The 12,858-nt window shown below is 37.4% G+C and overlaps 1 protein-coding gene across 1 annotated transcript; it reads right to left on the bottom strand.

Moving 5' to 3' along the window:
• Positions 1 to 1,405: 1,405 nt before the first annotated feature.
• On the bottom strand, positions 1,406 to 10,040 carry LOC307150177 (uncharacterized protein). Its single transcript, XM_079857045.1, has 11 exons — positions 9,485 to 10,040; positions 8,968 to 9,264; positions 7,866 to 7,910; positions 7,692 to 7,739; positions 5,550 to 5,612; positions 5,396 to 5,414; positions 5,155 to 5,206; positions 4,971 to 5,043; positions 4,441 to 4,536; positions 4,088 to 4,137; positions 1,406 to 3,975 (listed from the first exon to the last, which is right to left on the bottom strand). Exons 1-11 carry the CDS (start codon positions 9,582 to 9,584, stop codon positions 3,886 to 3,888), a joined length of 933 nt encoding a protein of 310 aa, XP_079713171.1. The 5' UTR covers positions 9,585 to 10,040; the 3' UTR covers positions 1,406 to 3,885.
• Between the last annotated feature and the right edge of the window lie 2,818 nt (positions 10,041 to 12,858).

Genomic DNA, 12,858 nt, shown 5'->3' with positions numbered 1-12,858 from the left:
ATAGAATTTAGTATTTTTTTGTAAACCCCATGAATAGAAAACATATAGTGTACAGATCTTATTGTCCTTATTGTAATGTACAGCAGTGATGATGCATGATATAAATAGACAAACAATATCTGACATGCATTAATGAATTGAAAGAGCAAGAAAAATTATAAAATTAAAAGAGATCAGATCCTCCTGAAATTATGATAAGTTTAAAGGGATATGTAGCAAATTATCTCAAATTGTCCATTTCAAAGTCAGACAGCTGCCTTCTAACAATCAGTGTTCTTAGAAATGCTTTGAACATCAAAGTCAGTGACACAGTCAGACATATACTTAAGCAAGTTCATCAGAACATACATCATATAATTCACTCACTATATTGCTGTAACCGCGGCTTTTCCCGTCCCGTGCACGTTGACGGGATACATTAGGCTACATGTTTGTGACAGTAGGAAACAGGCGATTTCAAACCTTTTTGAGACTGTCTTTGATACACTGCAGTTGTAAGGAGAAAATACTCAGCAATGATGTTGACTGATGAATTTGCACATGGTTTGGCTTAAAGTAGGCTATATTAAAAACACCACAGACATCTAAACAACATTAAAACCGTATACCAAATGGGATTTCTGTTTCTGTTTGGCAGAAACGGAAGTCTCTTTAACATGATCTTTTAAAATGCATTTCCCTGATTCTGATAGCTTTTATCAGCATATATACAGTAGCTCCCAGAGTATTTTTATATGAGCATGTGCAGATGTAAATTAATTCTCTTGTACAGTGGATATTCCAAAAAGTGTTATGTACACTGTTCTATTGCTGTGCAGTGCAGTTCTATTGCATAGTCTTTATTTGTTCAGTTAAAATCACAAAAGAAAGTGCACACAAACGTGTCCCTGCTCTTGATATACAATCACTTGTGAAGATCTTTGGTTTTAATGAGAAAAATGTCTGGACAGTGTAGATTCTGTGGCTGTTTTCAAAGTTTCACCAGTAGAGGTCGCCACTGAATCAGCAAGAGTTCAACAATGTCACAGAGGGTACTATATCCCTCCTCGTCTCCTCTCTCCTCCTTTATACTTTACCTTTGCAGTTTATACAAACCACACATCTCACATATTTCAACAGGACATCTTGCTTTATTATTATTTGTTATGAATTTCTTAAATAACCCAACTTTAACAACATAAGGGCAGATCCTTTGAGCACAGTTGATGACTCTGTGGAGTGACGCTCGAGTGATCAAGTATTCCAATGTAAATAAGCTTTCCTTCGATTTCCTCCGTCCTCGCTTCTTTTCCTTGCAGTCTTCCCTCGCATCCTACAGAGGGTGGAGCTGAGACACGAGGAAAGGAAGCGAGGAAAGGAAACGAGGATGCACAAATAAGAATTGAGAAGCACCCAGAGTCCATTTAGTTTGGAAATATCACTTTAATTATTGCAGGCTACTAGTATCAATATTACAGCATAAACATATAATGCAGCGTAAAACATATCAGAAACGCTCTACTTTATGAATGTTCCACATATCTGCAGTTCAAAAGTTTGGGATCGGTAAGATTGTTTAATGTCTTTTATGCTCACCAAGGCTGCATGTATTTGATTTAAAAAAAAAAACACGGTAAAGCTGTGAAATATTATGATTTAATATAACTGTTCTAATATATATAACTGGACACGCTAATTCGCGCTAGCAATTAGCTTAGTAAAAATACAATAGTGTAGCTTAGCTCTGATCAGCCCCCAGGTTCTACACTGCGGTAACTGACAGTTATTACAATACATATTCAGGATTCCCACAGCTCATCTTCACTGAGCTGGACTCACTAATAACATCTTGAGATACATGACAGTAAGGAATTCTGCAACAAACCAAAACAGATCAATCACTTTTCAATAAATGCATATTCTGGGTTAATTTAAATATGACCTCTACACACTTTGCAAGTTTAAGAATATGTATCAAAAAGACGAATACAAATGTAGGCCTATTTATTTTACAGTATTTATGAAGACAGTGATTAAACGGCAGAGATCACTTACTGTAAGACTGAACCTACAAGAAGCTAAAAAGCAATGAAGATGAACAACTCCATTACAGCGAGTGTGAGAAAAGAGACAAATGAGACTCACATAAAAGGTGAATTATGAAGCAGCGCATCAGACAGGAAACTATTTCATGGACTTATCAGTTTTATGTAGATTACTGTACACTCTAAAACCAATGTGTTTAGCAACCCACATGGGCAAACAAACTATGGACAAACCCAAGCATGGTTTATTTAAACCTTCCATGATTTGTGGTTCATTTACCTCAGCATAATGAGTTTAGTGCTGTTTCATGTTTACAGGAATTCTAGCTTATTTTTACCTCATACATGGGTTAATGTTTCCTGACTAACTTAAATACTGTAAAAAAAAAAAAATTGTAAACAAAATTTTCATCCTCCACAAAGGATGATGACAAGGAAGATAGCGAAAAAAAAGGTTATCTTTAATAAAACAAAGCAGAGGCACTAATCCAAGAATAACAGTAACAGTGTGAACTACACACAAACAACACCAGACGATGAACAGAAGAAACTGAAGGGCTTAAATATACAAGATAATGAACTGAATACAAACAGGTGATCTAATTAATGAATAGCACTTGCACTTGCATATTGTACTTGCATATTGTTGTGGTCACTTACACTAAGTTGCATATTGTACTTTATTGTTGTCCTATTGTTAGTTTAACTGCTTCTATTGTTCTCATTTGTAAGTCGCTTTGGATAAAAGCATCTGCTAAATGAATAAATGTAAATGTAAATGAATAACCATGGTGACAAACTAGTGGCGGGAAACTGAGAACAAAGGAAAACTAACAAGATAAAGGCAGAAAAAACAGGAACTGAACACTATGAAAATGAATCCAAAACTGAGCATAAACGTGACATCTCTGTTATCCGTTTTCCACTAAAATAGTGCTGGTTCTCGTGCCGGTTATTTAAAGTCCAGGTACAAATCAATGCAAAAACTTTTTACTCTCATTGAAAAAGGGGTTTGAGGAGCTATTAATTTTGCTCTTTAAAACTTTTTTCACACTTGAAATAGTTAATACTGTGTCATTCTAAACCCTGGGTAAACTGAGTCCTGGGTAATCTTGCTTCACGTTTCACACTTCTCATAATTTAATCAGGGTTAACGATTATGGGTAATCATAAACTGCCATTTTGCACTGTATATTCCTAACCCTGGGTAAACATCCTTATTTGCTGTGTCAGGGTAATTGATTGGATGAACGTGATATGTTTAAAAGCTCTAGCATTGCACATCCTCATATTCACTTTATATTGCCAACAGTACTACATGTTTATCCTGAACAGACCTTTCGGACTATAAATGTAAGAATGAAATGGTTTCTTCATCACTCCAATTGTCACGTTTCCCCTCAAATGCTGGAACTACTGTTTATACTCCACGCAATGTTTCTGTGACTGTCTAAAGCACGTGAATTTGACAAATGCCATTCACTGCAAATGACATCCAGCTCCAACTCCCCATCTCTGGATGTAATATGGGTGGAGCTTGCCCTATTCCAGCTTCACCTCTGTGGATCTAATGGGTGGAGCTTGCCCTAGGGTTATGGTGTGGCTGGAGCTTCAAGCTCCACCCATTAAAACCAGAGAGGCGAAGCTGGACCTCCATTGTCTCTGCAGTGAATCCCAAGCACTTCTCACAAGGCAGTATTGGGCTAGAGAGCCTTTCCAGAGAAAGTCTTCTGCGTGGTCACAGAGGTCACAATGCATTTCACGGCAAACACTAAATTATGAAAATAAAAACCTATTTGTCAGCAAGTAAAGATAGTTTATTTATAATGAATTTACGTAATGAAACACGACTTGAGACTCATCAGTGCATCTTCACCAAACTGTAGACTTGATCTCCTGCGTTTGAGTGAACTGGTTTGTCAGGGATCGTGCAGTACAGGTGGTAAACGTTCTTAAGGAAGACAACAGAAAGTTTGATAAGACAGACAAGATAAATGTTTGTAATCTGTTCATGATGGACTTCTCATTTATGTGGGTTTGTGGTGTGACTGTTCACATATTACCTCATTTTCTTCTGTATTGCCCTCTTTCTGTTGAGTATTGACCAAAACTTCTGTAAAGAAGAAGCGTCATTTCACTTAAAATAACATATTTTGACTGTCAAGAACAAGCTCTCTGTCATAAAACCTGAATGTATTTTAAGCTTTGACACTTTGCACAGCAGAATCATCTCTTCTCAGACTGACTGTGCAACAGTGTTTTGATGAATGTAATATTTGTCCCACTTCCTCTGTATGAGCTCATTGTGATTGAGTGGGCTTTTGGACAAGTGATAAAGTTTTGAGTTTGTTTTTATAGTAAAGACCGAGAATGATTTGATTCGTCATGATATGACCACTTTAATGAAAAATCTTACCTGAGGGCTGGTAAATTGAATTCTCAGACATAATGAAAGAGTCAGTTGCTGTGGGATCTGGTGTGCTGTCCTGATGGGACTCTGGGTGTTCGAGGCCTTTGAAAGAACAGCATGATATAGAGGGTCAAACAGAGTTAATAGAAAACCATCCAAAACAAGAGGACAAATGTCAAATGGCTTCGCATAAAGATAGAAACTTGTCATTTTAGAAGTTTTTCGGCCCCTCATCACGGCTTCTTTCATTGGATGACAGTGCAAACATTCTGCAAAATAGCTCATTTTGTGTTCCACAGTAGAACAAGCTTTGAACAGCAAGAAAGTGATTAAATGATTTTCATTTTGGCGCGAGCTGTTCCTTTAAGAGAAGATGTGGCTATTAATGCTGATCTCCTGAAGACTTAAAAGAGGAAATGGCTTCAGTTTCCGAGAAGCTGTGGTCACTATGGTGTTTTTAACTTAGCAGATTTATTTGTAATTCTTGGTGACATCTGTTACTAAGCGTCACGTTGTCTGAGATGATGTTTTCTCACCTACAGAGATGGGCTGAGATGTGGCTGGTACAGAAGTGATCAGAGAATATGTCTCTGCAGGTCCAGAACAACTCTAAAAAGAAAAAAGAATAATTAAGGTCATGTCCATTTCAGCCATTCTTACTCATCATGGTATTATAAATATGTATTACTTTGTGATTTAAAAAATTGCAAAGATACTCACCATACCAATTCCTTGACTGGGCTCATCTGATCTTATTAATCTTATTTTATTGCTAAGAATCAAATAATGATCTTTATGGCATCTTTGCATGCATGCATGTATCAGATAATGTAATACACATTTGCACATACAGATCCTATAGACTACAAAAAACTATATTAGTATCTCAATGATACTTAAATAACACTGTCTCCAATACAAATCACAGACTATGAAATTGAAAGCATGAAATAAAACGTACTGTTTTCTTCGTTTTTTACCTAGAAAAACAATGAGCTACTGCATTATGTTTAGTTTTTACTCATGTACAGCATTTTGGTCAAAATTCACATGATAAATGATTTCACATAATAATATTTAACAGCATGGAGTGTACAATTAAAAACTTGACTTACTTGCAAACCAACATAGACAGATGAATCCAGTCAAAATGACACCAACACCAGTGGAAACCAGCACTATAGACCATGTGTATGTGTCAAAACAAAACCAGCACTTTAGACCATGTGTATGTGTCAAAACAAAACCAGCACTTTAATACATGTTTATGTGCATTATGATGATTAATATAGGTGCTTTAGATACATCAGTCCACCTGACAATTGAAGTGATACAAGTAGATTTGTTTTACGTTTGTTGTGTGTATGGAAAGAAGTAAATGTTCTACAGAGATCTGAAAGGGAATGCTATGGTCAAATCATTTAAATATGGAAGACAAAGATTTATAATAAAACCTGTATATTTTGTTGCGGGTGGATCTTCAGGATCAGCTGTTGAAGTGTGAACACTAGAAACCTCTGCAACAGAAAGAACTCAAATGATACATGATGAATATACACAGCAGTGTTTCAGTGTTTGATGAAGTCACTGTAAAAATATTTTTTCTTAAATGGCGTTCTAAAGATATTTAAAAAAAGTTACCAGTTCTGCTGGATGCTGGGGTTTCAGTAGTGTAAATGGCAGCCATTGTTGCTGAAATTGAATCTGAATTACGAATATTTGTATTGTCAGGTAGCTACACTAAACTACTCACATGTTTCTGTGTTCGTTTGTGAAGTTTTTTGAGTAGATGTTGCTGCTGAAACTGCAGTGAGAACATCTTAAGTTGTATATAAAATAAAAATTGCCTTAACAAAGACTGGCAAAAATCTTATCGTTGTACTGAACTAATCATTGTAGTAATAACCATGATAGCAGATCCAAAATTATATTTTTGTTTTGTGTGTGTGAAAAATACGCTAAAGTAGGCAAACATATTGGGTGAGACATGCAATGTTCATCCATGACTTAACATTTTGAGCAGACATCATTTTGGAGCAAAACAATTTTGCCATTTGCTTGGCAATTTGGCATCTAAATACGTACCATGTTCTGATATATTTCTGTTACCAGGCAGAGTAGAGTTTGCTGTTAAAACTGAAAAAAATTAAAATAATAACAGTGCCACAGCATGTATAGTATTAAAATAGAATGTTTGAAAAAATATTCACATAATTCATTAGCAATTATTAACCATGTTGAAAAAGCAGCACAATCATGAAGCTCGTGTTTGTTGAATTCATTGTGCTTGTACTTAATACTTCCCACTTACCTTCAAGGACTTCCTCTTTGAGTTATAAACGGACAGTATAAATACTTTAAATTACTCCGACATATATTTTTGAACCTGACATTTGAATCCAACATATTCTACACAGTCACTTTAACTATTGAGGAAAAGTGGATGAACTTACATATGGTTTACTTTGTTGTGTTTGTTGGCAGGTTTGTCTTGGAATGGAGATCAACTAATATAACAAAAAACATCTAGGGCCCTATTTCAACGGTCTAAACTCATGGTCTAAAGTGCACTGAGGGCGTGTCCGAATCCACTTTTGCTAGTTTAACGACGGGGAAAATGGTCGGCACGCCCGGTGCCTTGTCTAAAAGGGTTGTCTCTATTCTCTTAATGAGTAATGGGTGTGTTTTGGGCGTAATGTGCAATAAACCAATCAGAGTCTCATATCCCATTCCCTTTAAAAGCCAGTTGTGCTCACGCCATGGCTGATTCGCTATTTACAGCATACATGACATGGCATGTAATATTTGGCATTTTTGTGTGCTGCTGCGCGTCTCTGTGGGGGTGTGTGTGTGTGTGTGTGTAATAAGAAGAGTGTATGAGCGTTGTGGACCCTCCTATAGGCGCACATGCTAATACGCTCTTTAAATAACATTACACCATTGACTTTAGACCAGGTTTCAGTTGGTCAATGGCACAGTCTATTTCAGTTGCCTCAAAATATCAACGCGCCATCAATGCGCCCGCACACACCTCATTTTCAGACCAGCTCGCCCATGGGCGCACAAATGGGTGCAAATGCATTTGCTATTTAAACAACGTGGTGCAGGACGTGAAAATGATAACTGCGTCAAGCTGAAACTAGCAAAAAACACTCGCGTCAAGCCTGGCGCTGCAATGCGCCGGGTGTATGATAGGATCCATATAGCAATCATTTCTGAAATTTGATCTAACCAGAAATTATGTTGTCAGTACTTACCAGATTTACTGTATGTTCTGGTTTCAGAAGTGGACCCCACAATTAATGCTGTTGAAAAGACTGAAATTTTCATGTACAGTAAATGTTCAACAAGTAATCATGATCAAGGAATAATGTTTTTCGTTCCAAAGACATTCATGGTGGAGTAATAATAATGCTTTTTTGATTACTCACAGGTTGTCATGGCTGTTGTTGTAGTATCTGCAGTGGTTGTTGAAACTGCTGAGACAAATTACCAGCATTATAGGGCAAGCTTTAAAGCTAAGTTTGCTTGTTGAAGGGACAGGTCCTTCAAATACAATGAAGAAGAGTGACTATTCCTAAAGTTGCAAAAACTCTGTTAACTTTAATCCTGTTAGTACTTTTGTAATGTGTAATTTTGGAGGGAAAACAACTCCATAAACATCTGTTTTAGCAGCAATTGATTTGATGATTTCTGTAATGTTTTGTGGTATTGATTCAACAAAATACAAACATCTGTCTGATAATATTAATGCTTCAAAGGTTGGTTGACACTCATGTAAACTGTCAATCCCTCACTGAGCAATTGCTCTTTATCTTTATTCTGTTCATTTTATTGCCATGTTTAAAAAACACAATTAATCAATTCAGAATATATAAGAATGTTTCTGAAAGAAATTTTAATTGAAATATTTCTGACTTCAACATTTATTTATTTATTTATTTATTTATTTAACATTAACATGTATTCATTTTTGTAAAGTCACAGAGTTCAAAAGTAGCTGCAGAAAAGATTGATCCAAAGTGTCTTCTATATATTTGTCAGACATAGACTTGCTGTCTGACATCTCAACTTTGATCACATGATCAGCTCGTGACTTCCTTCCTGCTTAAATATATCAGATTGTTCACTTGCACATCACACTGTGGTTAAACGTTTGTCATCACAGATCACTGTCTACTTATTCACACTGTCCACAACTGCTATAGAATCAGCTTTTAACATGTTTCTGATTTCATAGTCTGGCATCGAACCACAATAAATGAGTCTCAACACACCACAGGGATTATGATCAACCATATTCAACCCTTACTTATATTTAGTATATTTGTCTTTTCTGTATTGCATTATACAGCCGATTGAAAGAGTTTTTATAAATAGTATCTATCCAGAAGTGTCCTATAAGTGTTACATCACAAACACTGATGGTGGGTTTCTCAAGTGAATCAGTTTGAAGTGAAATAATCCATATAGTTACTAAACACATTGAAATAACGGTTTATAACCCAGAAGAACATCAGTGAAATCTCTCACCTAGAACTGTCACTGTAACAGCAGGAGAATGAGATGATGGTTTCTCAATTCTGTACTCAGTTATTGTGTAGAAGCAGTAAATGTCGACTGATGCAGGAGATTTTACATCTGCCCATCTGAGCACTTCAGCACCAGTGAGATCGAGCTCACACTTCCAACTGTCTTTTGTATTCTTCTCTTCTCTGTTTATGTAGAAATGACACTGATTCACTGTAACATCTGCTGGCGTCTCACAGATCATCTTCACTGAGCTGGACTCACTTAGGACATCTGGAAATAATTTTACAACAGGAGCTTCTGAAATAACAAAAACAGACAAATTAATCATTACATCTTCTTATTGACCATATTTACATGAATCATTTTCCAACTACGGTCCATGTTTTGGTTTAATTTTCAAACAAATGAATGGTTTCACAGACAAGGCTTAAAGGGACTGTGTGTAACTTTTTAGGTATTTTATTATCTAAAATCAATATTTTTATTAATAAATATGCCCTCAATGATGTACAAATACCTATGCCAATGATCAGACTAATCCTCGTAAACGAAGAATTTATTATCTTTATATACATGGGACGGGTAAGTCCACGGAGGCTTCCATGTAGTTCCGCCATCTTGAAAAACTATAATAGCAGAGAGGGACAAAAAGTACTAGGCCAACGCGTTTCCACAACGCGTTTCGTTCAGAACCAGCGTCACGTGACTGAAGCCAGCAGAAGCGGAGGAGCAGAGCAGAGAGGCGCTTGTCACTGCCGCGGCACGTTTAAAAGGCTGCACTGCACGGTTATTTATACACCGTTCATTCATACATGCATATGAGTCACAGGATAAGGAGTCCTCGTCGTCGAAAAAGTCCAAAATAGACCGTAAAAGGAAACGTGACCGGAGATTACAAAAACAAGGGTTAATGTCGGGATAGCTAATGCAGGAGAAAGCTTTTAAAAGAGACGCTGAAGTTGCCTGCTTTCTTCTCGACAGGTAAGTCAATGTTACGGTCTTAATTACAAGCTTTTTTTAATTGCTTGGTTGTGTACTTTATTATATAGACAGTAGAACATTTATAGTAAAAGTTAAACAGACTCTTTGATGAGTAGCAGCTATTGAGTAAAGTAACGTTAGAGAATGCGCTGATGATGATGATATCTAACAATGCAAGTACTTCAAAAAATATAACGAGTAAAGAAGGCTTTATTACTACCTTATTTAATGTTTTTCACATAATTCATACTGTAACATTCTTTTTTCGTTGTTTCAAGTTTCATTTTGTTTTAAATAACAAACCTGTTCACCCGAAGAAAAACTCGAAGTGCTATTATAAGACATCCTGTCATAGCTTTTTGGTACATAACAGCTACCGTAGACTACCGCATTTGAAAAAGTGAGGCGCTGGAGAGCATTATTCGTTTGAATGCAAAATATAATTTCACCACTAGATGGGAGAAATTCCTACTTACAGTCCCTTTAATGATTGTCATCTTGACACAACATGCATGGCGTTTTTAACTCTCCTTTAGCCCAGCGGTTCTCAACTGGTTTGGCAATGGGACACACATTTTCCCATGGTCATTAAGCCGCAACCCCCCTTTTTAAGGAATTAGATCGGGCTGGCCGTATCTTTGTTTAAGCTTGTTCAATGCATCTTTGTATGCTTCATCATCATTGCGATAAAAGGTGCTTTCAAGATAGTTGTGTGCTGAGCCACTCGCATAGTTTTTTTAATAATAGAGTTTATCAGCTGCTGAGATGCCCTTTCTATCTATAAGAGACAGAGATGAGGCTTTCCAGTCCACAAACTAAATTGGGTCTCCGCTGAGCAGCGTAGGCTCGATGGGTAACCTGTTGATGCTATCCTGAACTGCTTGAGTAAGGTGAGACACTTCACTGAGAGGTGTTGACTGGACATCATTGTATTGCTGATCTCTGACTTTCATGTTCATTCTGTGTTGACTACGGTGACCGGGAGGGGACATGTTCGGTTCACTTAGTTTTGTCGTGGCCACAACATATAAACTCGTGGGAACGTGATAATATGTTGTTGCCACGAGATATTAATTTGTGGGAACGTCATATTAAGTCGTGGGAACGTGATAATAAATCAGGGCCACGCGATCATTTTGTTGAGGTAACGACATCATGTCGTGGCCACGCGATGTAAAGTCGTGGCCTCGAGATCATATGTTGAGGGAACGATATATTTTTCTTGTGGCCACGACTTCATATTTTCAGAGAACGACATATTTCTCGTGGCCACGTATGTTGAGGGAACCACACCGGTCAATACTGTAACCACATAGCCTATACAGCAGTCGGAGATGGAGATGACTGATGAAATAACATTTTACTTTGAATTAGGAATGTCATATAAATATATAGAGCGGTCTCTGGCATTAAAGCTACACCGTGTCATTTTTTTAGTTGATTCTTAGCAAAAAAACACTTAGTTCTTTCAAAAATATATGTGCTCATTAATGTATATTTACTTCTTTCAAATAATAAAGTATTCTCGTAAGTTTATAATCTGCCATTGAAAGTACATATGGGTGAGGGGTTTGAATGCCGGTCGCCATGTTGCCCCTCCATCTTGAAACTACATTAGCCAAAGAGGGACATACCTGTAAATTCAAGCTTCGCCTTTCGCGCTTTACACTCAGTGACACCGTGACGAATGCGAGGGGGAGATTACTCGCGACTGCCGGCAGATTTGAAAGACTGCTGATGGAGGATCACGCCTATTTTCGAGGACATGTAGCAGAGTCGCCAAGGAAGCGAAAGAGAGAATTAAAACTTCAACGCGACAGGCAAATCAGCAAGACCAAAGTCAATACTGGAGTAACTTTTCCCAGATAGAAAGAGCTCATGAGGAGCAAAGATTTTAAAACGGACGCCGAAGTTGCCTGCTTTCTTCTCGACAGGTAATTCAGCCTATTTGTGTAAATTCGAAGTTTTATAGTTGCTTGTCTAACCATAGCATGGTTGTGCATAACGCCAGAACGACCTCTAGCATAACTTGCGTTACTTTTCCTCGCGTCAATGGTGAAAAAGTATTGTTTACCTTGTAACATAAATCTGTGCTGCGACGGATCACAGGTGATAGTTTTAAAGGCGCAATTGGACGAAGTCGAACTGGAAGCCATGTTAATCTTGGAATAATACGGCCACCGTAGGAGTTAAAACGCCCTCGAAATTGAAAGGAACAGAAACTAATATTCACTGGGTAGTCATATACAATTTCACCGCTAGATGGGGGAAAATATCACACAGTGTAGCTTTAAGACATGGGTATGTTATAAGTGAAAGACACCTGAAGCGCATTCTTAAGTTGAATGGGCTTTTTCGTCAGAAATTAGCTGGCTTGAATGAAATACTCAGGTCACGAATAAAGTCCCGTTTAAGGCAATAAACAAAAACAAATTATGAGAAACTTAAATTAACAAATAGTTCAGTAAATTATGCCAGGGGTAAAAGGAGAGCCCGTGTCGCGTGTGAAGATTCGGTTCCCACATGTTATAAAACTCGTAGCCGCGAGAAACGGAAGTCGTTCCCTCAACAAGATCTCATACCCACGAGATATTATGACGTTCCCACGACTTAATATCATGTTCCCACGAGTTTATATGTTGTGACAAAACTAAGCGAACCGAACATGTCCCCTCCTGGTCACCATAGTTGACTGACTCTTTGTCTCTTGTTTTATTTCTTCATCATATGATTTTACTAGGGCACGAGCAACCTCTAAATCACTGGTCTCAAAGTCCTGGAGGGCCACAGTTCTACAGTTTTGCTCCAGCCCTAATTATGACCGCCGCTAGCATAGCTAGCGAAAGCGGTCATATAGGGATTGTCAAAGTTTTTTGTTTTTTTTCCCCCGTCATCTACTGAATTTTTCGT

Source organism: Squalius cephalus, assembly GCF_949319135.1.
Source record: "Squalius cephalus genome assembly, chromosome: 22".
In the NCBI taxonomy this organism is placed as follows: domain Eukaryota; kingdom Metazoa; phylum Chordata; class Actinopteri; order Cypriniformes; family Leuciscidae; genus Squalius; species Squalius cephalus.
Note: the sequence above shows the minus strand (reverse complement) of the source record. Positions and strands in the feature narration are given on the sequence as shown.

Coding starts and splice junctions, on each gene's coding strand:
- LOC307150177 (XM_079857045.1), bottom strand. CDS start 9,584: ATGGCGGAACTACATGGAAGCCTCCGTGGACTTACCCGTCCCATGTAT. Junction 5,044..5,154: donor CCAGTCAAGGAATTGGTATG/GTGAGTATCTTT, acceptor TTTTCTTTTTAG/AGTTGTTCTGGACCTGCAGA. Junction 3,976..4,087: donor GCAATACAGAAGAAAATGAG/GTAATATGTGAA, acceptor GTCTTCCTTAAG/AACGTTTACCACCTGTACTG.